Here is a 26,233-nt window from a genome sequence, read left to right on the forward strand (position 1 = left end):
CCGGAGCTTGGGATGCCTCGTTGGGGACGCCGGAGGAGAAGAGCTCCGACCGCCGGCCCGCGGCCTACATCTAACCGCGGGTGCGGCGGGGACTTACCATCCGGAGCGGGATCCCTCGCACGGGATCCCTGGAGAGGAGTTCCGACCGCTGGCCCTGCGGTCTGTAGTGCTTCTGGCTGCGGCGCGGCGGGGACTTTAGATCTTCGACCGCCGGCCTGTGGTCTACACCATCTTGAAGCCGTGGTCTCCGATGGGGAGGCACTGATTCAGCCGTTGCATACAGCATATAATCCTCCAACATTTTTGCCACCTCCAGTGGGATCCCACTATTGTCCACATCCCATCTCCACTCTTTTCTGCTTTCCGCAGAGAACAGTCCCTCCGGAATTCCCTGGTCAACTCGTCGCCACCCAAACTGCCCCCTGTCCAGGTACATTCCCCTGCAACCGCAGGAGATGCAACACCTGTCCCTTTACCTCCCCCCTCGTCTCCATCCAGGGACCCAAACCGTCTTTCCAGGTGACGTAGATGTTCACCTGCACCACCTCCAACCTCATCTACTGTATTCGCTGTTCCAGGTGTCAACTTCTCTACATCGGCAAGACCGAGCGCAGGCTCGACGATTGTTTCACTGAACACCTCTGCTCAGTCCTTCTAAACCTACCTGATCTCCCGGTGGCTCAGCACTTCGACTCCCCCTCCCATTCCCAATCTGACCTTTCTGTCCTGGACCTCCTCCACTGTCAGAGTGAGGCCCAGTGCAAATTGGAGGAACAGCACCTCATATTGGGTAGCTTACACCCCAGCGATATGAACATTGACTTCTCTAACTTCATATTGCCCTTGCTTTCTCTCTCCATTCCCTTCCCCTTCCCAGTCCTCTCACTAGTCTTACTGTCTCAGACTATATTCTGTCTTTGTCCCGACATCTGTCTGAAGAAAGGTCTCGACCCGAAACATCACCCATTCCTGCTCTCCAGAGATGCTGCCTCACCCGCTGAGTTACTCCGGTATTTTGTGTCTGCCTTTGTCATCAAGTTGAGTCCCCTTTGGTTTGTTATGTTAGTTCTAAAGCCAATGACACTGGAATGTTTCAGATTGAAGGCAATACTATGAATGAAGATATGGGCATAGACTTTCATCGTGCCACCAAGGAAATGGTAGCCCTTCTGGTTGCAATGCATTTCTAAGTTGCTGCGGACTGCACAAAGTGTGTAGTCATTGGAGATACCTGCAGTTTTCATAAAGCTGCATATTTATCCTGACTGCTGTATTCAGTCAAGAGATGGTTAAATATGCTCAGAACCGTGTATGTCATAAACCCGCCTTGTGTAACAATGGATGACAAACTGTAAGATGTTGCAAGTAACAGTTCCAGTCTTGAAGAAAGCTGATGCATTAAGATTCATCCTTGTGGCAACAATTAGTAAAGCTTCCGTGAAATTTGATTTGTGGCTGCATGAGATGGCCTGAAAGATGTTCTCACTGAAATGCAGATACTCCACATACTAATTATCAAGATTTGAAGAGAGAGGCTTTTTAACAATCTTGTAATCCATACTGTTTCTGGATATGTGTTCAATCTCCAGGATTAGCTGGGGGGGGGGGGGGGGGGTTTGGTTAAGGAAGGATATCGGGTATTGAATGAGTCTCTTGAGGTTTTTGGGGATATAGAAGATAATTGAGGTTAGTAGGCCAAAAGAACGCCATGGGAAGTAGGAATAAGGAGAATCCTAACACCTTTTTTGTAAGTGCATTACAACCTATTACAAATGGTAGCTAAGGATGAATGAGTCCTTCAGGGACCAAAGGGATAATTTATGCTTGGAACTAGGGGGCACGAGCAAAGATCTTAAATGAATACTTCTAATTTGTATTCGTCAACGGGACTGGAACGTTTCGGGAGGGACAATGATAATCTGAAGCACGTCTGAATCTGACGCACGTCCGAATCAAGGAAGGGAAAGAGCTAGAAATAGTGGAACATATTAGGGTGGATAAATTCTTAGATCCTGACAGGATCTATCCCAGTATATTAAGGGAAGCAAGGGAGTGGATTGCTGTGGTTCTGAGGAAGATTATTGAATTTTTGTTACCCATAGATGTGATATCAAATCAATGGAGAATAGCTAATGTTCCCTTATTCAAAAAATGTGATAGGGATAAGCCTCAAAAAGTATAGGTTGGTAAGCATTACATCACTGGTAAGGAAATTGTTGGTGAAGATTGGAGGATGCCATTTTTGTTTGCTCAGAAAGGCAGGGACTGATTTGGAGTCAGCAGGCCTTTGTCGGAGAGCATATCTCGCAAATCTGACATTTTTTGAGGAGTTAATTAAGAAAATTGGGGAGTGATTTACATCAACCAATAAAACTTTGGATAAGGTCCCACATGGTAGGCTGGTCCAAAAGGTTAAGGCACAAAGGATTAGTGGTATGTGACAAACTGGATTCAAAATTGGTTTGGCATGGTGCTAAATATTTGGAATGAGCTGCCAGAGGAAGTGATGGAGGCAGATTACAATGTCTAAAATAATTTTTTGCTGGTACTTGGATAAGAAAGGCATATAGGGTTACATGGTTTAATGAGAAGATTAGCATAGATGGACCACATTCGGTATGGAAAAGGTGGGCTGAAATTAATAATTCTGGTAAATGACCATTCATCAGAAGAATATGTGCTCTTTGATGCTGTCCGATATGCTGAGCTTTGCTAGCATCTTTAGATGGTTCTGAGTAAATAATTTTAAGTCCACACATGAAGGAAAAAGTTTCAATCTTCATTTATTTACAAATTTGTTCCTTTACTGTCATGCAATTTAATTTTTTGTTAGTATAATACATCCAGTTATTGAATCATATATTTTGTTTGATATATCAATTATGCTTTAAGGAATCTGGATGCAAGTAAATTAATGTCAGTTTGCAGTATTCATGTAGCAACTCTATAAATATATATAGAAATACTTGGATCAGGCACCATATATGAACAGATAAACAATTAATATTTCATGTTAAATATCTTTCATCAGAACTAGGTAAATGTAGAATTGGGATGTGTAGGGTGGAGTGGAGACTGAAGAAAAATGGATAACATCAGCCGGTGCCAACGAAGAGAGACTGGTAAAAGTTTATCAATTACAGCTAATCTGTCTGGAGAGTAGATATAAATAGAGAGAGCAAGAAAGAGGGCAAATAACAATGCTGTTACAATGAGATATAGATGTAGTTTCTGTTTCAGATTTCCAGCTTCTGCGGGTTTTTTCCTTTCATCCTTTCATAATTGACAGGCATTTTTGAACGATTTATGCTCATGGAAAGTAAAAGTATTAAGGAATTGTATTTGCTGGCTGGTGTGAAACTAGGAACACCATGGTTTACGTGCAGTAGCAAAGTAGAAGTGAGAGGGATTTCAAGTATACATCTAGTTGAAAGGCAATGTATACCATCAAATCTCTCTGTATTCTAGTCATTAGTCATTAACAGACTAACTATTGGTATGTAACTTTCTTCAAGACAAAAGTGCTGTGTAATAATCACTATTCTTATGTTATATATTCTGCTGAACTTCTATTTTGAAGATACAAAGATCAAAGATACAAATAATATTTCATGGCTCTTGGCATTTTCCTAAGTTAGCTGCAGTAACAAAACAATATTAGCAAAACTCACAACTTGAGGAAACAAAATACTGAATATTTGTTATCTATGACTTGTAACAGTGTAGATCAAGGAGTTTGCTATTTTATGAAACAATTATATATTTTACTTTAGCTGTGCCTCATAACAGAAATGATGTCCTACATGAAAATGATTTTCCTTTGTGTGTTTAACTGAATTTGTTAGATATCATGTTCATTTCTTGAGTCTCTTGCCAACACATATCATGAGCACAATAAAGCACTGCCGATCAGACCAGTGGAATCTCTGTTGATGCTGGGTTAAATAAATTGTGTATAGAAGTTGATCCTTTGCATTTCAAATCTGGTTATTTGGTTCCATGTTATGCTTTTATATTTTGTCCTTCAGAAGACGGGCTGGTTGGTTTTCATTTAGGATTGTAATTTGTCACTTGTTTTGATAATGCAATCTTCAAACCTTGTTCAGTTTTTACATGTTAAACAGTATATTTTCCTCAAACAATTTCAGAAATATATTCAATATTCCAGTTGGCGTTGTTTATATCAAAGTTAATAGTTATTCAAACGGCGCTGTCATGGAATAGCATAGTATCAACATGATCACTGTTGAAGTTGACAACAAAATCATTCTGCTTTGCCTCCCTTGTATTAAATAGTACAGGAAATCCTGGGATTGTCTTGTCGAAGTTGTTCATATTAATTTTGTAGTACCCTTTTGAAGTGCAGCTTATCACAGGAGCAAACTGTTGGTTGAGTTTAATTTCTTCAGAGGTATAAGAGGTTCTCTTCTGGCAAGTCTCTCCAGTACCTTCCTGTTCTGCTGACAAAAAAATTACTATCTCGTAGTATGGTGGCATCTTTCCTTGAACCAATGGATAGAGAGGACTATATTGATTGATGGAGTGATAGAACATCAATGGAAAGATGAGGTAAGGGCATTTATTAGAGTTCAAATGGTCAATGCGGAAATTGATGTTCTTCTGCAAAAGATGTAGAGTTTTATACTCTTGGTATAAAATGGCAGCCACTTTAACATTTGTTAATGGACTTTGCCATATGTTGGCTATTCTAAACATCAGGCATGGTTCCCCTTCATGTTGTGCTACAGTAGCAAAGTAACTAAATTTAATTGCAGTTGCTCTCAGCTTTGGTTTGGCAATCTTTGCCACAAAGGCGCCTGTTTAAAAATAAAAGATAGTCTGTTAATAAACTTCCTAGAGCAAGCATGTTAAAGTGCATTAGATATCAGGACTTCAATAATCTATGCTTAATACTTGAGTAAGAATTTTTGTGTTCTGTGATATGAAATTGAAATAACTGCTGGAGTTCTCTATCCATTCAATAGGAATTGATTTTTTTTAGGTTCTTTAAAGTACGTTTTTTTTGTTTAACACCACAATTTTTGAATTTCTCTCAAATATACCTTACACATCTCAATTTTTTAATAATATTTTGATAGCTGCTGACAATTTAGTTACTGACTATGATAAACTTACATGTTGATATACTAAAATTCATTGCAGTACTTCCCCCAAATTATACTTTTTCAAAAAAATAATTACCTGTAATTAATGCTTCCACCATAAGTCCCAACAGCATTTGGACTGCAAGGAGAGCAATGGCAGCTGGACAATCACTATCAGGGTACATGGTTCCATAACCAATTGTAAGCTGAGTTTCCAGTGAGAACGAGAAGGCTGCTGTGAAGCTGTCAATATATTTCACACAGATGGTATGGTTTTCTGGTGGGTTGCTATGATCCAACACATCTAAATCGCCATGTGTGTATGCCAATAAATACCAAAAGCACGCAAAGAAGAGCCAGTGAACCACGAAAGCTCCCGAGAAAGTCAGTAACATCCAACGCCATCTCATTTCCACCAAGATCGACCAGATATCTTTCAGGTGTTCAATGCTTTTTCCAGGAAGGGCTTCTATCTTGAGGTTACTGCGGCCATCCTTTGTGACAATTCTTTTGTACCGTGCGCCTATAAGTGGAGAAGTGTCCTTTTCGTCACTATTGTTAAAAACGATGCCCATTGTTTCTCCCCTGTTGGGTTAGCTGCAGAACATATTGCCAGAATGTGAGTGTTCTCAACTAGTGGAGGCTTAATTGTCATCACATTATCTGTATTTGCCGTTAGCAATTACTCATGTGTGCTATGGATTTGCAGGATTAATCATTTAACTTTTAACTGAATAACCTTTAGTCTTTACTATTAAGCAAGCAACTCCATCCTGGAAGAGAGATCCCATACCGCTTTCAGTTTCTAATAGTCAGCAGAAAGTTTGGTTTTCCATGTTAATTAATTTGTTAAGTAGGGATATACAAACTCCTTGGAATTCACATTGCAATATTTTAAATGTGAAAGAAATTGAATTTATTGCAAATAATGTCCTACATTTCAAAGTGGCTGGGATGGTATCTTGTTATTGTTGGGATGATGTATTGTAGCTGCGTGTTCCTATCGACTGCAGTTTCCTTCTATTATCCATTTTCTATTTATCAGTTTGGCTGAGTCTTCAGACTTTGAAACATAGTAGAGATTTAACAATTGTTCATTGTAGGACATAGGCGGTATATTGGGATTTAGGTGAACCGTGACAAAGTAAAGTATATTGCGCAGCCCAGTTTGTATGTAAACGTATCCCTGCTGTTCATTTAGACAGAATTTAATTTGGAAAAAAAACATCATGGGAGTATTTTAATCCGGTGGAAAAATAATATACATATTTAGTGCAGCTTTTTTGAACGGTTTAATATTGTAACTTTCAGTTTGGAATAAGGGTCTGACTTGTAATCATGTCTTAGTTTGCTAATCTTGGGTTTTGTTCACTAAAGTAGTTCACTAAAAGACAATGGTTGAATTTATTTGCTCTGTGGTGTAAGTGCAGATTAGTAGTTGATTTCAGAATTGCATTTTCTCTCTTGATATAGTTGGGAGAAAATGGCTGTTTGGTTTAAACAGCAAAACATATCATTGATCATCTGGTCATTCAATTGTAATTTTCCACATAGTTTAATTTTCCAGTTTTATCTTAGACCAACAAATTAAGCTTATGATACCAGAAATTTCGAGTTCTTTGAGGTACTTTGATCAAAGAATAAATCTTGAATGTATGGATTGCCTTCAGTTTCACAGACCTATGAGGGAAGCAAGACTGCAGTTTTACTTAAAGATAATTCTTCCTTTAATTTTATATGCCATACTATTCACGGCTGTTTTTATTGAAACAGATTAGCTTAGAATTCTTGTTTTAAGTATTGATGCACTTAAAATCTAACTAACAACTTGCGAAAGAGAAGGCAGCTTCAGATGTTTGGAATAATTAAGATTATTTTAATTTCCTGGTGAAATGCGCCTCATTAAAAAGTGTGTCTCAGACAATGTAATACAATGCATTCACTTGGCTATAAACACATAATTTAATTATTTAAAGTTGGTATGTAGTTAATTTATTTACTTGGTTAGAATATGATTACATTTCAAAATTAAACACATTTTTCACCTTGCAATTGGAAGTTGCTGTAAATTTTATTTTGCTATGGTACATGGGATGTTGTAGACAAAATCAAACTTAGTCAAGAAGTGAATCTGTGCTTAAATATGCTTTTATAATTACGTTATAAAATCTGATGACTTTATGACTTCTTAAATCTTAAAATGAGAAATTATAGGGCAGAGAAAATTACTTTTTTGTTAGTTAACATCATGCAGTATTATAAAAAGAGGTAAACCCCGAGTAAATTAATATTTTATAATACTAGGGACTTACCAGAATATGAAAGTTTTGCCAGAGTCTTCTTGTTGAATGTAAATTTGGATTGCTGTTATATCGTTGAACAAAAATGTCTATTTGACTGGATGTGAAGATAAGGTAGTGTTCACTCTGTGGTAATCTTTATTATAGAATTACAAAAGCCAACAATGCGGAATCTGGAACCTGATCTGCTGCTTCCTCTTCAAACTAATATGATCTGTCATTTTGCCTGCAGGTGGCCAATTAAAAGGCCTCAATTCGGAAGACTTGTCTGGTTTTGTTCTTGATGTTAGCTCATGTGCTCGTTGGAGAATTCTCCACAGCATCACATCCCAGGTCATTGCAACACATAACCCAACCCCAAGTAAAGTACATTGCTTTTGATGAAATATTTCTCATCGGAGGTAGCAGACCTTTTCTATGCTTTGTTAGAACTATTTATAATACTTCCAGCTCGCTAAGTTACATTTAGGTTAGAGGAATATATCCGCTTCAGTTGTAGAAAATGCTTGGCACTATTTGATGGGTTGGAGCAAAGAGTTTCTTAGATGTGTCACATGACAAAAGGCACAATCAAAATTGATCTCACTCACCATTTAATGAAAGGTGCCTCCTCATTGCAATTGTGAGGGAATATTCATAGCCAGAGACTAATTGTAAACCTGAAATGTGCAAAAAGAATGCAAATCTATATAGTTTCTATTATATAAATCTATATAAAATTAATGTAAGGCCAGATACAAGGCCAGACATGATGACTATAGCACATATTTGTGGAAATTAAAATACAAAGACAACTGAATATTTTTATAAAAGCTTTCACAACCCTGGTTATTCCAAATTGGTTTTTTTACCACTCACTAGTGAAGTACTTCTGGTGTAATTCCTATTCTGATGTAAGAATCATGACATCCTATTTATACTTTGTACTTCCACAAACAACAGTGTAATAAATAACTCCATTTTGATTACTATAAGCATTGAAGGAAAAGAGTATGTTCCAAAGTCTGGCAATACATTTTATCATGATGGCCCCTTGGAGCCTACCTGCTACTGATATTGGGTTACCTAGTCAATTGTTACCAAGTTTATCCCCTTTTCAAACATTGCCAGTTTTAGAGTTCTTTGACACAGTTTTTGTATTCAGGGATGTAAAATTGGTGTCAAAGCCTTCGCTATTCCCTCTACATTTCCAGGATTCATTCCATCAGACTCCAGTACTTTTCCCAAATTGGATCAGTAAAAATAAAAATGTTTTTATTCTATTATTCTTGTTGTAAGATTACTTTGATAACCTGATGTGAATACTGCAATAATTGTGCAATAGTATTGGTTGAAACATAGCATTTAAAGTGTTTGTCGTCTTGACACATTTCAAATTTTATTATTTGGCAATGTTTGATTAATTGAGCTCAGTGTTGCCATTAGCCTGCATTTGTCGTTGTAACTTTCATGGACTTTTGAGGACACAGTTGATTTTTTTATTATTTTATTTCTAGGCAAAAAGATAGAGATTGGCGAATCAGTGTTCAATACATTCAGTTGCAGTTTGCCCATGGAGATAAATAGAAAGAAGAATTCAGTTGAGATGATAGCAGGTAATTGATTTGCAACTCAAGTTTGCCACCTTATGTAGAAAATTAGAATCTACACAATAGACATAGTGATATTGCCTAGGGGAGGATACCTGGTTTTTGTTGTTAGTCTCGGAAATTTTCATTGGGTGATTTTATTAATTGTCTTAAGCCCACAATTTTCCTACTTTCCATACTTGCAGAAAATACAAGGAATGGGTGACCTTGTAGCCTTTTTATATAATTCTGACTGTGTTGCTTCCTATTTTTGTTTGCCCTTGTCTGTCATAGTGAAGATGCGAGCCAGAAACTTTGATCAAAATTCCAAGGCATAAATAGGTGCCGTTAAACATAATATATATTGTAAAATTTAGGTGCTCCAATACTTAATTAATGGTTTGTATAGTGCAATTATTTTGTCTGTAACTTTCTTGGTGTATGCCAAAATGCATACTTGAAAGTCTTGCATGTAACATTTGGTAAAACTGTAAAATGTTTGTTTTCTGTCTCTAGCTAAACATTCATTGAGGATTTGAGTTTGTGATCCTAGTACTTTAGTCCTAATAATTTACAAGTAGAAATTCTTGTAGTTCCAGCCTATGGCATTCTCTGAGCATATATTAAGCGCAGAAGGTTAAGGGGGAACTTGATAGAGGTTTTTAAAATGATGAGAGGGATAGACACAGTTGACGTGGAAAAGCTTTTCCCACTGAGAGCAGGGAAGATTCAAACAAGGGGACATGACTTGAGAATTAAGGGACTGAAGTTTAGGGGTAACATAAGGGGGAACTTCTTTACTCAGAGAGTGGTGGCTGTGTGGAATGAGCTTCCAGTGAAGGTGGTGGAGGCAGGTTCGTTTTTATCATTTAAAAATAAATTGGATAGTTATATGGACGGGAAGGGAATGGAAGGTTATGGTCTGAGCGCAGGTGTATGGGACTAGGGGAGAATATGTGTTCGGCACGGACTAGAAGGGTCGAGATGGCCTGTTTCCGTGCTGTAATTGTTATATGGTTATATTAACATCAAATCTAAAAACACACACATGCTGTTCAGCATTAAGACTGTGGAATCGATTAGGGCAGTGGGTTAGAGTTTGCTGCATCAGGACATTAAAGAGTCCCTGTTGGTTATTCTTTGTCCTTTAACTGAAAAGCCGTTGTGCCCAAAAAATCTAAATTGCCTATGATGCAACACAGGAAATGGATATAACGATTTTCAAGTAAACCTAGGAAAAATTGAAGTCCATTTCATATAGCTGTAGAAAGCAAAATAGAATCTGAAGCATGCAGTGAGGAAAATTGAGGATGGAATGCAAAAACAAAAATTTAAATTTAAAATTTGATATTTTGAAAATCTTACTGAAGTTTGTATAAATTGAGGAAATACAAATCCACAACTATCAAAGACTAATCCTAACCATCAGTGACATCTCATTGTTAACGTGTTTGGTTATTCAATAGTTGCTTTGTGCAATCCTTATCGTCAAATGAAACAAAAATAATTGAGTGGTTCCCATTCATTGCAATGTACCTGTCATTTTGGCATCGACAGACCCAGACTCTATGAAGATAAAAATCACGTGGTTAACATGCACGTTGTCAGATTTTATTAAAGGCCATTTTTATACATTTTGGTTTCACCATGTAGAAATTGCAGCTGTGTTTATACATAGTCTCCCCCAATTCAGGGCACCGTAATGTTTGGGGCACATGGCTTCACAGATGTTTTTAATTGCTCAGGTGTGTTTAATTCCCACCTTAATGCAGGTATAAAAGAGCTCTCAGCACCTAGTCTTTCCATCTCCTTTGGAAACTTTTATTGCTGTATATCAACATGAGGACCAAAGTTATACCAATGGAAGTCAAAGAAGCCATTATGAGACTGAAAAACAATAATAAAACTGTGAGAGATATCAGCCAAACCTTGGGCTTACCAAAATCAACTGTTTGGAACATCATTAAGAAGAAATAAAGCACTGGTGAGCTTACTAATCGCAAAGGGACTGGCAGGCCAAGGAAGACCTCCACCGCTGATGACAGAATAATTCTCTCAATAATAAAGAAAAATCCTCAAACTCGTGTCCGACAGATCAGAAACACTCCTGAAGAGTCAGGTGTGGATTTGTCAATGACCACTGTCCGCAGAAGACTTCATGAACAGAAATACAGAAGCTACACTGCAAGATGCAAACCACTGGTTAGCCGCAAAAATAGGATGGCCAGGTTACAGTTGGCCAAGAAGTACTTAAAAGAGCAACCACAGTTCTGGAAGAAGGTCTTGTGGACAGATGAGACGAAGAGTAACTTGTATCAGAGTGATGGCAAGAACAAAGTATGGAGGAGAGAAGGAACTGCCCAAGATACAAAGCATACCACCTCATCTGTGAAACATGGTGGTGGGGGTGTTATGGCCTGGGCATGTATGGCTGCTGAAGGTACTGGCTCACTTATCTTCATTGATGATACAACTGCTGATGGTAGAAGCATAATTAATTCTGAAGTGTATAGACACATCCTATCTTAAGTCAAGTCAAGTTTATTTGTCACATACACATACGAGATGTGCAGTGAAATGAAAGTGGCAATGCTCGCGGACTTTTGTGCAAAAGACAAACAACAAAACAACCAAACAAATTATAAACACAATCATAACACACATATTCTTTTTCATAATAAATAATGGAAGGAAAAACGTTCTGTAGAGTTAGTCCCTGGTGAGATAGGCGTTTGCAGTCCGAATTGCCTCTGGGAAGAAACTCCTTCTCAACCTCTCCGTTCTCACCGCATGGCAACGGAGGCGTTTGCCTGCTCAAGTTCGAACAATTCTTCAAAACTCATTGACCGGCGGTTCATTCTACAGCAAGACAATGATCCCAAACACAGCGCTAAAGCAGAAAAAATGAGTTTTTCAAAGCTAAAAAATGCTCAGTTCATGAGTGGCCAAGTCAATCACCCGATCTGAACCCAATTGAGCATGCCTTTTATATGCTGAAGAGAAATCTGAAGGCTACTAGCCCTCAAAACAAGCATAAGCTAAAGATGGCTGCAATACAGGCCTGGCAGAGCATCAGCAGAGAAGACACCCAGCAACTGGTGATGTCCATGAATCGCAGACTTCAAGCAGTCATTGCATGCATAGGATATGCAACACAATACTAAACATGATTACTTTCATTTACATGGCATCGCTGTGTCCCAAACATTATGGTGTCCTGAAATGGGGGCTATGTATAAACACAGCTGTAATTACAACATGGTGAAACCAAAATGTATAAAAATGGCCTTTATTAAAATCTGACAATGTGCACTTTAACTACATGTGATTTTTTTTTTTCTATTACTAATCTCAAATTGTGGAGTACAGAGGCAAATAAGTAAGTGACGGGTCTTTATCCCAAACATTATGGACAGTGCTGTATGTCTCTGAAGACTCTTTGTTCCACGGAGAAATATCCCACCTTATCAAGTATCAAGTTGCAGCTTAAAATTGCTGAAAATCACACAGCCGTGTGAACCAGTGAAGAAGGGCTCGCTGGTGCAGACCAGTGGCATCAGCCCCTGGTTTTAAGGTGAAAGAACACCATGTGCTAGAGTAACTCAGTCGACTGAATCAGTCTGAGGAAGGGTTCCAATGTCACCTGTCCTGTCAATGACTGGACATGCTTGGTCACCGTGGGGCTCCCTCCCTTCTCACCTGCTGTCACCTCTAAGGTGGAGGATGTCGCCGACTCCAAGAGAGGAGGAGGAGGCGGCAGGTGTGGGGGGGGGGGGGGGTAGAGGCCAACAGGACAGAGCGCCGGGAGAAGCAGGCGGTGGTAGTCGAGCGTGGAGCAGACAAAGCCACCACCAATAACAAGGAGCAGCATTTGAGAGGGGAGGGGAAGGAGCCCCACGGTGACTGAGCTGAGCGTGTTCTGTCGGTGGCGGCGGTCCGGAGAAAGCGCTGTTTGTTGTTGCGAGTCTGAAACACTGCCCCTTTTTCGCTTGACAGTTATTTTTATAAAGTATTTTCTGTAAGGCAAGGTTTCTTAGGCGCATTCTATAATTTTTGTACGCAACTGAAATTTTTCCGCCCTCATCTATCTGCTATTATTTCTGCTCTGCAAAATACCTCCAGCAGTGTGATAACATTTCTTGCTTCTTGACTGCCTACCGTGTATTCTATATTTATCCCCTAAATGATGCCCTCTTTCTAGAAGACTTTCTGAAACTATACTGCCAGGCTTTTCACAAAACCTTTTATCCTTGTTATAAAGTGCCGAGTCCCACCCTTTAATTGAGCCACATCAAGCTCTACCACTTCCTGCTGTAGTCCAAGTGACTGCTCTCTCTTTACTGTGGCTTACATCATTGTGCTGTCGACTTACATAAATCCCACCATCAGGTAGACTGGTGAACCATCCCATGTGCGGGATGGCGGCTCTGCCTTGGCAGCTGCGGCTCGCCTGCAGTCCGTTGTTTTTTCTTTTATTGTTTGTTCTTTTGTCCTGTTTTGGTTAATTTTTGGTTTTATTTTGTTGTGTTGTGTGTGTGTGTGTTGGGGGGGGGGGGGGGGGGGGGGAAACGTGTCTTTGGTCTCTTCCTTCGGGGTTAGGGTTACGGTTAGCCTAAGGTAAGGTAACCCTAACCCTAACCCTAATGCACGTGTCCGCCTCCATCTGCGCCGAGGCCTAATAGCGGAGCTGGCGGCTTCGGAGCTGGGGCAGCGTTCCAGCGGCGACCCGACAACGGAGCTGTGGCGTTCCAGCGGCAACATCGGAGCTGTGGCGTTCCGGAGCCAGCGGCAGTGGCGACCCGTCCCGACATCGGAACTGTTGCGTTGCAGCGGCAGCAGTGACCTGACATCGGAGCTGAGGCGTTCCTGCGGCAGCGGCGACCCGCGTCGGGAGCTCTCAGGTTGCCTCGGAGCAGAGGGAGAACAAGGAGGGAAGAGACGAGGATTTTAAGATTTTTGCCTTCCATCACAGTGAGGAGGTGCCTGGTGAACTCACTGTGGTGGATGTTAAATTTGTGTTTTTGTGTGTTTTTGTCATTTTTATTATATGTATGACTAAATTTTGTTCAGACCGAAAGATCTGAATGACAATAAAGGCTACTTTGACTTTGATGTGGTCATTGTTCAACCCCGATCTGCTTTAGAACTGGTTCCAATGGCTCATGTATCTGACACCTTGTTTCCTGCACCATGTCTAGCTCATCAATCTGCCTTGTCTGCCTTGTTTTTATTGGTATGTTGCTATAACTCGGCAATCTCCGTGTATTTTGTAAGTGATTTATGATTCAAATGAAAATAATCAATGCTGTCTTTTCCATGGCTTACTGAAATTCTCTTTATCAAGATTAGTTTTGATTCCAATGCGGAGCATATAACTTGGTTCTACTGGTTTGGATAATAATGAAATGGGTTGCATTAGTTAATTGCTTTTGAATCTCCCAAACAGCAGTGATACACCTTATTTTTCTCAAAGTCATGTCTATTCATATCAATGTCTCTTTTCCCTTCAGTTGTTTTCTTTTCTGTAATAATTTATCAAAAGATATTTGCAGGGTGGCAGCCAGAGGGTGTAAATTATTTTAAGTAACCTAACACAGTATGAAAATTAATACATTTAAAAATTGTTTGTTGATTCTAAAGAGAAGAATTTTCATCTAGTATCTATTCTTGGCCTTGGGTTGAAAATAACCTGCCCTCTCTATGCATTGTAGATGGTGTTGAGTGTCAGATAATCAGTGTGTAATTCTTCCAGAAGGATAGCTATTATTCACGTGTCATCTGAATTTAAGCTTGCAAGGTGTGTCACACTTATCCAATGCTCCTGAGTAGTTTCTGGTAATTATTAGGAATGGCTACGTTGGTGCTACAGGACTTGTATTCTGGAGTTGCATACCAATCTTTGCTTTAATCAACTTGCATTAAGGAAATTGATTCCATTTTATTTTTGAAATCCTATATTGGGTAGAATGCATTGGCATGGCACAATATTGTCCAGTTTCAATCTTATAATGAAGATCACACTGTTACAGAGTTCCATCCATTTTCTATTTTAATAGACTAAAAAAATATTTTTCTTATATAGTGAGACCGACTTTTGAAGAAATGGGAACATCAACCACAAGAAAACACGAATTTACGCGTTCTGAGAGTGAGAACTGGCGGGTTTGCAGAGATGAACAGAATGGTGAGGATGATGATGGAGGTTGGCGTTTAGCAGGGCCTCGTCGAGAAGGTGATAGATGGCAACCTCATAGTCCAGGTGTGAGAGCTGAACACGTTTCTTGGCCTGCTAACGGTAAAGGTTTGGCTGCTGTCTGTCATGTTACAGTTGATACATGATGACATTTTGGCTTAATGCCGGTCTGTTGGTGTGAAAAGAGTGAAAGTAAATTAGTGGCACAAAGAAAACTGCATATTTTTAATGAATAATGGAATAAATTTAAAGCTCGTCTAAAATCGGTGAACTTTTAACCAACAGTAGCAAGAACAGTGAACATAATTGGCTAGGCTGTAAAGCTACTTTATTGTTAAATCCAGACCAATAATAATAAACTTAATAATATTTGAAGAAAGATGATAAAAATTATACCCCATTCTACTAATCTGTTGCATTCAGCTTGTTTTATGCTCCTTGCAAAAAGGTTAATAAATCATCCCAATTGGCTTGGTTCTATTAGCTCATTATCTCTCTATACATGGGATGATGGTTCTTACCTCACAATTTGAAGTTTCAGGTTTTATGAAACAGTTACTTCTACTATAATGTGTGTTTATATAACACTAATTAGAAATAACGCATTTAATGAATTGGGGAATAATATATGTATTATGTTGGCCAAATTGTATATAACACAATTTTGCTTGGAAACTAGGGGACTACTTAAAAATTGCTTTGGAACTTGAGAGAAAGCAATCTCAGAAAAGAACAGTCTGGGTAAAGTTTCCATGTAACTGCCTCCAATAATTAGACACTGTTGTCTCCAAAAAATGCAGCCTCAGTTTCATTGCAAGGGGCCATTGACAGTGACAGCAATCACTTATATTGATACTTGCGTGATGATGCTCTATTGAACAATGTTACATGCAGTCTAGCATTTTTAGCTTACCGTAACAATAATGAACTTGTAGCTGTTTTTGAAAATCTTACAGGAAAAATATCTTTGCCATTGCGGGTCTGAAACTCTCTAGCCCCCAACTAACCCTCTAGCCCCTGACTGTCATTTCCTCATTGACACAATTGTTTTTGTTACGCAATATTCTTTGACGTATGTTTCTTAGGAATTGAATTATAGCAGAAGTACCTGTACTACAGGTTTTCAAGGAGTTGCAGTGCTTTATCGGAATTGTACTTACAGATGGTGCTGTTTTGTCATGGCCGCTCAGCTCCAGCTTGTTGTTAGAATCCATTATACTGTGAAGCGAGCAGCATCTTTGAAGTTCACATATACATAGTTAAACGCAAATTCAAACTTTGCTGTCAGTTACTTCTAAGGGTGAGTTATTTTGCAGCCTATTCCAACATCATTTCTGGAAGACTGGAAGTATACATTTCAAATATTTAAATATTCTCACTGAAAAATACCCTGAAAATGTTGTGCTTTTTTAATGCAAAATAAATTGGGTTTTAATTTATTAAGTCATGTTAATGCCCACCACATTGAATATTTCAAAATATTTTGTAATATTTTTCATATTTCAATTTCTGGAGTCTTCAGAATTGTAAATATATAAAATTGAAAGATTGTAATGTATTGCATAAGTAAATTCAACTTTTTAAGTTGAAATATGTCTGAGATTCCCATAGTGGTATTTGGCATACATGACATTCAGAAATTAGCCAACAATTTTATGTTGAGCGACATTCAGGTTACAAAGAGAGATTTGGCAGGATTCTTCTTAAAATAAATCTGAACATTGTGTTGAAAATTCTGAGCTGAATTCTCACCAGCAGTTTCTGTTGTCGATTATCTGCCATGTTTAGGGCGGCATGGTGGCAGCAAAGTTGCTGCCTTACAGCGCTTGCAGCGCCAGTGACCCGGGTTCAATCCCGACTACGGGTGCTGTCTGTATGGAGTTTGTACGTTCTCCCTGTGACAGCGTAGATTTTCTCCGAGATCTTCGGTTTCCTCCCACGTACATGGAGGAAGGTTAATTGGCTTGGGTTTGTATAAGTGTAAATTGTCCCCAGTGTGTGTAGGCTTGTGTTAATGTGCAGGGATTGCTGGTCGGTGTGGACTCGGTGGGCTGAAGGGCCTGTTTCCACGCTGTATCTCTAAACTAAACTAAACTGTTGACTGCAGTAAAGATATTTTTAAATAGCTGTGGGGGGAAAAAATAAATGTGGAAGTAGTTAAAGCAGTGACATGAGTGACACTAACCATTCACCAACCTATTTTGAAATCCATTGCATGTCTATTGTAAAGTTTAATTATTAGATTAATATGCTCCACAATTTGATTCCCCCCACTCAAAACTTAGTACAGGTGCACAACCTTTTTATCCGAAAGCCTTGGGACCAGACACTTGTCGGATTTCGGACATTTTCGGATTTCAGAATGGAAGATTTTTAGCGTAGATTAGGTAGGTAGCGCGGGCGGCTTGAAAAGTCTGGAGCTGCTGCCTCCTCCCCGGTGACCGGGAGAATCATTGCATAAATGTTAGTCAGTTAGTTTGGAGGGATTTTATGTGGTGGTGGTGGAGTCGGGGTGAAGGGGGAAACTTTAATTCTTAGTCCCCTACCTGGTCGGCGACTCCCAACCTCGCGGAGCTGGGGGCTCCGTTCGGCCGCGGGCGGCGCCGGTTGTAGCTCCGACCCCGGCAACTCTACCCCTGGCTGCGAGGCGCTCCAAATCCAGCGCGGCCCGCGGTCGGACGTCCCAGCTCCGGGAATGTCGGGAGTCGGCGGCGTCGCGCTGGGATACCAGCGGGGAGCGGGCAATGCCTTACCGGGTCGCCGTGCGGCAAGCTCCGGAACGCTGTGGCCGCCGACACACAACATCGCGGAGCGTCGCTGGATTTGGAGCTGGGGGCTCCGTCCGGCCGCGGGCGGCGCCGGTTGGAGCTCTGACCCCGGCAACTCTACCCCTGGCTGCGCGGCTCCAAATCCAGCGACGCTCCGCGATGTTGTGTGTCGGCGGCCACAGCGCTCCGGAGCTTGCCGCACGGCGACCCGGTAAGGCATTGCCCGCTCCCCGCTGGTATCCCAGCGCGACGCCGCCGACTCCCGACATTCGCGGAGCTGGGGCGTCCGGCCGCGGGCCGCGCTGGATTTGGAGCGCCACGCAGCCAGGGGTAGAGTTGCCGGGGTCGGAGCTACAACCGGCGTCGCCCGCAGCCTCACCGGCCACAGCGCTGCGGAGCTTACTGCACGGCGACCCGGTAATGCATTGACCGCTCCCCGCCTCTCCGACCAGGTAGGGGACTAAGAATTAAAGTTTACCCCTTCACCCCCCTTCACATAAAAGCCCTCCAAACTAACTGACTAACATTTAAGCAATGATTTACAGATGTTTAAGCGTCTCCCGGTCTCCAGGGAGGAGGCAGCCGCTACAGTAGTACAGACCTGGGTTGACCGTGGGTCGTTTTGGGTCAAGTTTGGCGCCAAACGCGAGCTTTGGTGCGCAGACGACATCTGGAAAAAATGGCCGGTTTTCGGAGCTTTTCGGTTTCTGGAACACCGGATAAAAGGTTGTGCACCTGTATACCCCTAAATTTTCTGTGCAAATCAGAAATTACTTTTGGCCAAAATTGCCATTGCTAATTAAGCTGTTAAACCCTAGTCTGTTGGGATTAATTACCCACCAGAGCTGTACAACATGGAAACAGGTCCTTCTGCCGACCTTGTCAATGCTGATCAAGTTGGCAAAGTGGGCTAGTATTTGTCTGCGTACACTTACACTTGGTCCATAGCCTTCAAATCCTTTCTTATCCATATATCTGTCCAAATGTCTTTTAAACTTCGTAATTTGAAAATTTTAGCTTTTTTGTTGCCACTTAGTCGTTTTGAGAATTAAATTGTTTTTGCGTTAATTTGTGTTCAAACCTTTTAACAGATGGGCTTGTTCTGCAGGTTGGAGGGAAGCTATGGAACGCAGGAGACGGTTTGAATTTGATTACCGAGATCGAGATGATGAACGAAGTTATAGACGAGTGCGTACTGGTAGCAATAGTCTGGATGATGAAAAGGACAGTTTGCCAGAATGGTGTCTTGAGGATGCAGAGGAAGAGATGGGAACATTTGATTCTTCAGGCGCATTTATGTCCTTAAAGGTGGGGAATTTTTAATTGCAAACACTTTTTAACTTTGAATTTTCTAGAGAGACAGGAAATGTTATTTGGTTTACTTGTGCGAGTATTTGGATCTTTATTAGCATTCCGTTAGCTTCCATACAATGCAATTCTGATTGAAACCTCTGCATCATAATGCCTGGACTACACATCAAATGTGAATAAATATTACCTCCACATTACTACTCATGTTGTGTAGTGATTAAGGCACTTTTTGTGTAAATTTGCAATTTTTCTGTATAATTAAATGATTTGGGCTAATTCGGAATGATTACGAAAAGCTTGTTCCAAAACAAAATAGTAATGGTGCACTGATGTATATGGGTTGAATTTTGAGATAAAAGTTGAGGGATGTTGTCAGGTAGAATGTTTGAAAAAGATGAATCAACCAGCACCCTAGTTTATGGAAGGACTGTTCAGAAGCTTGATGTAATTTGAATCTAAATTTTAAGCTAAAGCCTCAGGAAAACGTTCTTCTAATAGTGTCATATGATTTAATGCTCACATGAATAAGTGGCGCAGCTAGTCGAGCCGTGTTTTTGGGACTCAGATTCAAACCTGACTTGGGTGATGTCTGTGTGGAATTGGCATGTTCACCTTTTCACTGTGTTGGTTTACCCCGGCTGAACTGGTTGCTTACTACATCCTGAAGACATATGGGTTGGTAGGTTAATTGGCCCCTAAATCTCCCCTGAAGTCTAGATAAGGGGTTGAATCTAGGGGGCATTGATATGAGAATGTGGGGAAATTGCATTTTGAAATTGTTGTTATATTGTATTCAATTTATTGTCATTATCTCATAAGAGACAACAAAATGGATTTTCCTTACAGTCAAGTAACATAAAAATAAATAATAAATAAATAAAACATATTTTAAAATAAAAGCACAAACACAAAAGTCCACGACACAACATAACCCCACAGTGGCACCAAAGTTAAGGAAGGTACCATAGTCCAGCCAGCCTCCTCGCCGATCTTCTCAGATGTTCACCCATGGTCGGGGCCTCCCGAGCACCCGCAGTCGCCGCCACGGCCCTCGGGCACTCTCGCTGGACTCCGACGGAGAACATCCTCAGCGGCCCAGGCCTCCAGATCAGCAATTCCACACTTGATAAGAATTGCAGCCTTGCATGAATCTGCTAGTTGTGATAAAAGTTGGGCATAATTTTGTGTTGACTCTCTATTGAATTTTAATTCACTTGTGATAGCAGGTGGTCCCTTGATTAATATTTCACCTGAAAAACAACATCCAAAATTATCTTGCATTGCTTTGTGTCTGGAGTAGGTGCATAACTTTCCCAAGTAAGATTTGAACTTCTTTACCCATATGTTAGTTCTGCCACTGAATCAAAATTGATACCGTGAGAATGTTCAGAGTATTAATATAATTGTCAAAATGTAATTGCCTTAATTTTTAATTAATATTTTAATTATTAAGGAGTTTTTAACTATATATCCCATGTCTTATTTTTACCACTGTGTAGAAGACTCCCAAAGAACCTATTCCAGAGGAACAGGAATTAGATTTTAAGCAGATAGAGGATGGGGACGAAAGATCAAACTCAGAGGAAAGTCAAAAAGAAGCTAAGGAACCTGACAAGAACACCAAAAATGGGAGTAACGAAGGTACATTATCAATTGTTATTCTTCCAAAAGAATTTAACATTATAAATGCAAATCTAACTAAATAGAAACTGATGTACTTTTGACCAAGTATATCTTGCATTTTTTAGCTGGAGTAGTTGAATCTTTGGCAAAATAAACAAAGTGCTGCAGGAAGGCAACAGGCCAGGTAGCATATGTGGAAGGAAACTGACAGACGACGCTCAAGTTAGGACACTTCTTCAAACTGAAGAAAGATCCCAACCGAAAATGTTGTCTTCATTTCTCCTCACAAATGCTGCCTGATCTGTTGAGTTTGTTTTTTGCTCAAGATTTCAGCATCTGCAATCTCTTGTGTCTCCTCGAAATCTTTAACTAAGCTGACTAATAATTTCAGGTACAGAATGAATAGGTGTGACCCAAATGATTTTTTAATTTTTCATGTGTTTCTATTATACCCATTCTCCTTTTACTCCCTTCTCAAAGATAATGCTTTCTATATCTTGCTATGAGGATATTTTCAAAGGTGGCCAGAGCAATTAAGCTGATTTAACCCAATAACAAAAACTACATGTATACTTCTTGCAGGGCTTTCTAGTGTGTAGAGGAGATTTTTTTTCATGCCATTTTGTTCAACAAAAGATAACTTGACCCAGACTGTATTAAAACACAGATTTCCATATCTGTATGTCAAAGGAGCTTTGAAATCCTGAGAAATTGCTGATGTTGATCTCAAATTATACTGAAAGGTGGAGAATTCTGACTAAGCAATATCCATTTCTCACAGTAATAGAAGTTCATCTGTGTCTCTTGACCTATTGGACTCGCAAAAGCTGCATAAAACTGTAGTGATATTTGAAGGTTGTGTGTAAATTATCTCTGGAGTATTCCTGGAGCAGGAAAGTGTAATTTGTAAGCAGAACCATGTTTCTGAAACGTCTTGCTGAATTGAAACTGTTTACTGTTGAATGAAGAGCCCTGGATTAGTCATTATTTATGATATTACAGAAACATACAAAATGGAAGAGTCCAAAGACATTCCCCCTGCAACTTCGCCCACTCCTCCTTTGGTACCACAGATACCGAAGGCTTCCATCTCACCCCAAAAGGAAGAACACAAACCAGGAAAGAATGAGGATCCACAACAGAGCAGATCTACCAGTGAAGGTATGAATGTATCTGAAATACAAAGACCATTAGAAAGCACCTAAACTGTGAGCATTTTGTCCCTAAAGAAATTGGAATAAAAGAGACGACGTACAAATGAAATGACTTTTTTCTCTCTCTTTATAGAAACATTAAAACATAGAAAATAGGTGCAGGAGTAGGCCATTCGGCCCTTCGAGCCTGCACCGCCATTCGATATGATCATGGCTGATCATCCAACTCAGTATCCCATCCCTGCCTTCTCTCCATACCCCCTGATCCCTTTAGCCACAAGGGCCACATCTAACTCCCTCTTAAATGTAGCCAATGAACTGGCCTCAACTACCTTCTGTGCCAGAGAATTCCACAGATTCACCACTCAGTGTAAAAAATGATTTTCTCATCTCGGTCCTAAAAGACTTCCCTCTTATCCTTAAACTGTGACCCCTAGTTCTGGACTTCCCCAACATCATAAATATGTGAGTAGCATTCTGTGTTTCAAGAGCTACTTGTGACGCCAAAGTACTACAATGGAATCCTGACATGTCAGGAAGAGAATAGTCTGCAAAATAACATCTCTGATGTTCCTTCCTACACATACCAGGAAGGATGTTGTTCTTTCCTTTTTAATACTCATCATAAACATAAACTATCTATCATTCATGGTGTCATTTAATTTTTTATTAGAAACCTGGGATGTATTTTTCAAATTAATAAATGCCATGGATATTTTTTTTAGTTCTGTATGAAATAGATTTATGATTGATACTGAGATTTTACTTCCACATATGCCGTCATGAAACAGTTTGACATAAGAGTATTTTTGTATGCATTTCATAAGATTCTTCACATTATCTTCCATGTCCACTATTTTTGCGTTACCTTTTCATCTCATTTATCTATTCCATGCTATTGCCATAAAGCCCAACTCTTTGCAGTCAGATGATAGCTACTTAAGGACGAGAATTCCTTTTCATACGCCTTCTTTGCCACTCCATCCTAGATCTCTTTCATTTTTTTTCATATCTAGTTTTAAACAACAAATCAGCTGGCCTGATTGGATTCAGACTATTCAGAATTGTGAATGGTTTCTTATGCATTGAGCAGCATGCGAATTTGTGGAATTAATGATGAATAATGTTTTAGAACAGACACTCTTTTCAAAAGGACACATTCTGGTATAATTTCTCACAATTGTTTCTTTTGTTCATGAGTGAGCGTTTGATTATTGTTGTAAAAAATGAATAAAACCTAGTGGTATAATGTTTTGGATCTGTGTCAATTCTGGTGGTCTCCAGCATCTTGTTCTTTGATAATCAGCCTTTGGATAGCTGAATGTTATTGGTTGTGTTTAACTTACGAGATATCATGTAACAATTAGAATGAAAGTAAACTTTCTAATTTAATACTTACTTTTTGTTTTGCCTAATGGAGAAAAGCATTTTTTCATATAATTTCCCATTCATTGGCATACCTGTACGCCCAATATAATAGCAAGTTGTATTGAAACCTTGAAAATAATTTTTTTTACAACAGCATAAATCTAATTTAATCTAAATGGCAAAAAATGTAAGACATGAGATGAGAATTGTCTTTTGCACAAAACCCTGAAACATACTTGCTGAAAGAATGATGGAATTCAAAAGGAAATTAGATAAATAACGAAGAAAAAGGCAAGGCTTTGGAGACTGCTTGAAGTCTGTGATTCAGGGACATCACCAGTTGATGGGTGTCTTCTCTGGTGATCTGCCGGGCCTGTACTGTAGCCATCTTTAGCATATGCTTGTTTTGAGGGCTAGTACCCTTCAGTTTTCTCTTCAGCATGTTATAGGCATGCTCAATTGGGTTCAGATCGGGTGATTGACTTGCCCACTCAAGAATTGACAATTTTTTAGCTTTGAAAAACTCCTTTGTTGCTTTAGCAGTATGTTTGGGATCATTGTCTTGCTGTAGAAAGAACCGCCGGCCAATGAGTTCTGAGGCATTTGTTTGAACTTGAGCAGATAAGATGTGTCTACACACATCAGAATTCGTTATGCTACTACCATCAGCAGTTGTATCATCAATGAAGATAAGTGAGCCAGTACCTTCAACAGCCATACATGCCCAGGCCATAACACCTCCATCACTGTGTTTCACAGATGAGGTGGCATGCTTTGGATCTTGGGCAGTTCTTTCTCTCATCCATACTTTGCTCTTGCCATCACTCTGATATAAGTTAATTTTCGTCTCATCTGTCCACAAGACCCTTTTCCAGAACTGTGGTTACTCTTTTAAGTGCTTCTTGGCAAACTGTAACCTGTCCATCCTATTTTTGCAGCTAACCAGTGGTTTGCATCTTGCAGTGTAGCCTCTGTATTTCTGTTCATGAAGTCTTCTGAGGACAATTGATTTTGGTAAGCCTAAGGTTTGGCTGATGTCTCTATAACAGCTTTATTCTTCTTTCTCAGTCTCATAAAGGCTTCTTTGACTTTCATTGGCACAACTTTGGTCCTCATGTTGATAAACAGCAATAAAAGTTTCCAAAGATGATTGAAAGACTGAAGGAAAGACTAGGTACTGAGAGCCCTCTTATACCTGTATTAAGGAGACACTTGAGCAATTACAAACGTCCGTGAAGCCATGTGTCCCAAACATTATGGTGCCCTGAAATGGGGGGACTATGTATAAACACAGCTGTAATTTCTACATGGTGAAACCAAATGTATAAAAATGGCCTTTAATAAAATCTGACAATGTGCACTTTAACCACGTGATTATTTTCTATTTCAAATCTCAAATTGTGGAGTACAGAGGCAAATAAATAAATGATTGGTCTTTGTCCCAACCATTATGGAAGGCACTGTATATCGGTTGTTTTGAGGGGTTGCATAATTTAATCTGCGTCTTGTTTGCATTTATGTTCTAGTGACGGACCTATCACACTCTTCAAATCCAAAATGTCCAACTCTGCCTAGTAATGGCTCTCATACTGCTGCTGAAATATCTTCAATGTCTTCCTCATCTACAACTCCAACCCTTGCAAACCGGAGCATACCTCATGACAATGATGATGATGAAGGGCTTAAACATCTTGAGCAGGTACTTGATATTGGGGACAATAAATCAGAATTATTTACCCTCTTCCCATAATCACATGAAAATCTATGTTAAAATTTGATTCTCTCTTTATTATATTTTCCATTTTGTAAATGAAAAGTTGCTTATTTCCATGTGCAAAATCATTGGCACACATAACATGAGAAATATGAGCAGGAGTAGTCCAGTGAATCCCTCAAGCCTGACAATAGACAATTGACAATAGGTGCAGGAGTAGGCCATTTGGCCCTTCGAGCCAGCACCGCCATTCAATGTGATCATGGCTGATCATCCCCAATCAGTTCCCCGTTCCTGCCTTCTCCCCATATCCCCAGATTCCGCTATTTTTAAGAGCCCTATCTAGCTCTCTCTTGAAAGCATCCAGAGAACCTGCCTCCACCGCCCTCTGAGGCAGAGAATACCCCAGACTCACCACTCTCTATGTGAGAAAAATTGTTTCCTCCTCTCCGTTCTAAATGGCTTACTCCTTATCCTTAAACTGTGGTCCCTGGTTCTGGACTCCCCCAACATCGGGAACATGTTTCCTGCCTCTAGCGTGTCCAAGCCCTTAACAATCTTATATGTTTCAATGAGATCCCTCTCATCCTTCTAAACTCCACAGAGTGTACAAGCCCAGCTGCTCCATTCTCTCAGCATATGACAGTCCCGCCATCCCGGGAATTATCCTTGTAAACATATACGCTGCACTCCCTCAATAGCAAGAATGTCCTTCCTCAAATTAGGGGATCAAAACTGCACAGAATATTCCAGGTGTGGTCTCACTAGGGCTCTGTACAACTGCAGAAAGACCTCTTTGCTCCTATATTCAATTCCTCTTGTTATAAAGGCCAACATGCCATTCGCTTTCTTCACTGCCTGCTGTTCCTGCATGCTTACTTTCATAGACTGATGTACAAGGACCCCCCAGATCCCGTTGTACTCCCCTTTTCCCAACTTGACGTCATTTAGATAGTAATCTGCCTTCCTGTTTTTGCTACCGAAGTGGATAACCTCACATTTATCTGCATTCATCTTCATCTGCCATGAATCTGCCCACTCCCCCAACCTGTCCAAGTCACCCTGCATTCTCATAGCATCCTCCCCACAGTTCACACTGCCACCCAGCTTCGTGTCATCTGCAAATTTG

General features: G+C 40.0%; 2 protein-coding genes across 7 annotated transcripts in view; one reads left to right on the plus strand and one right to left on the minus strand.

Annotated features, from left to right (window-relative positions):
* gigyf2 (GRB10 interacting GYF protein 2) overlaps positions 1-26,233 on the plus strand; it is a 114,286-nt gene that overhangs the window by 38,557 nt on the left and 49,496 nt on the right. Inside the window, exons 9-14 of one of the 6 annotated variants that reach the window (XM_055646466.1) lie at positions 8,902-9,000; positions 15,056-15,268; positions 19,043-19,242; positions 20,745-20,886; positions 21,871-22,029; positions 24,917-25,089. In XM_055646466.1, the coding sequence (XP_055502441.1) occupies positions 8,902-9,000; positions 15,056-15,268; positions 19,043-19,242; positions 20,745-20,886; positions 21,871-22,029; positions 24,917-25,089 (986 nt within the window). The remainder of the gene's footprint in view (positions 1-8,901; positions 9,001-15,055; positions 15,269-19,042; positions 19,243-20,744; positions 20,887-21,870; positions 22,030-24,916; positions 25,090-26,233) is intronic. The other 5 variants (XM_055646467.1, XM_055646469.1, XM_055646470.1 and 2 more) reach the window with 5 other exon arrangements.
* On the minus strand, positions 3,823-7,115 carry kcnj13 (potassium inwardly rectifying channel subfamily J member 13). Its single transcript, XM_055646472.1, has 2 exons — positions 5,203-7,115; positions 3,823-4,817 (listed from the first exon to the last, which is right to left on the minus strand). The coding sequence occupies exons 1-2, from the start codon at positions 5,678-5,680 to the stop codon at positions 4,201-4,203; spliced, it is 1,095 nt and encodes a 364-aa protein (XP_055502447.1). The 5' UTR covers positions 5,681-7,115; the 3' UTR covers positions 3,823-4,200.

This window comes from Leucoraja erinacea, chromosome 14 (assembly GCF_028641065.1).
Source record: "Leucoraja erinacea ecotype New England chromosome 14, Leri_hhj_1, whole genome shotgun sequence".
In the NCBI taxonomy this organism is placed as follows: domain Eukaryota; kingdom Metazoa; phylum Chordata; class Chondrichthyes; order Rajiformes; family Rajidae; genus Leucoraja; species Leucoraja erinaceus.

Coding starts and splice junctions, on each gene's coding strand:
- kcnj13 (XM_055646472.1), bottom strand. CDS start 5,680: ATGGGCATCGTTTTTAACAATAGTGACGAAAAGGACACTTCTCCACTT. Junction 4,818..5,202: donor GGTGGAAGCATTAATTACAG/GTAATTATTTTT, acceptor ATTTTTAAACAG/GCGCCTTTGTGGCAAAGATT.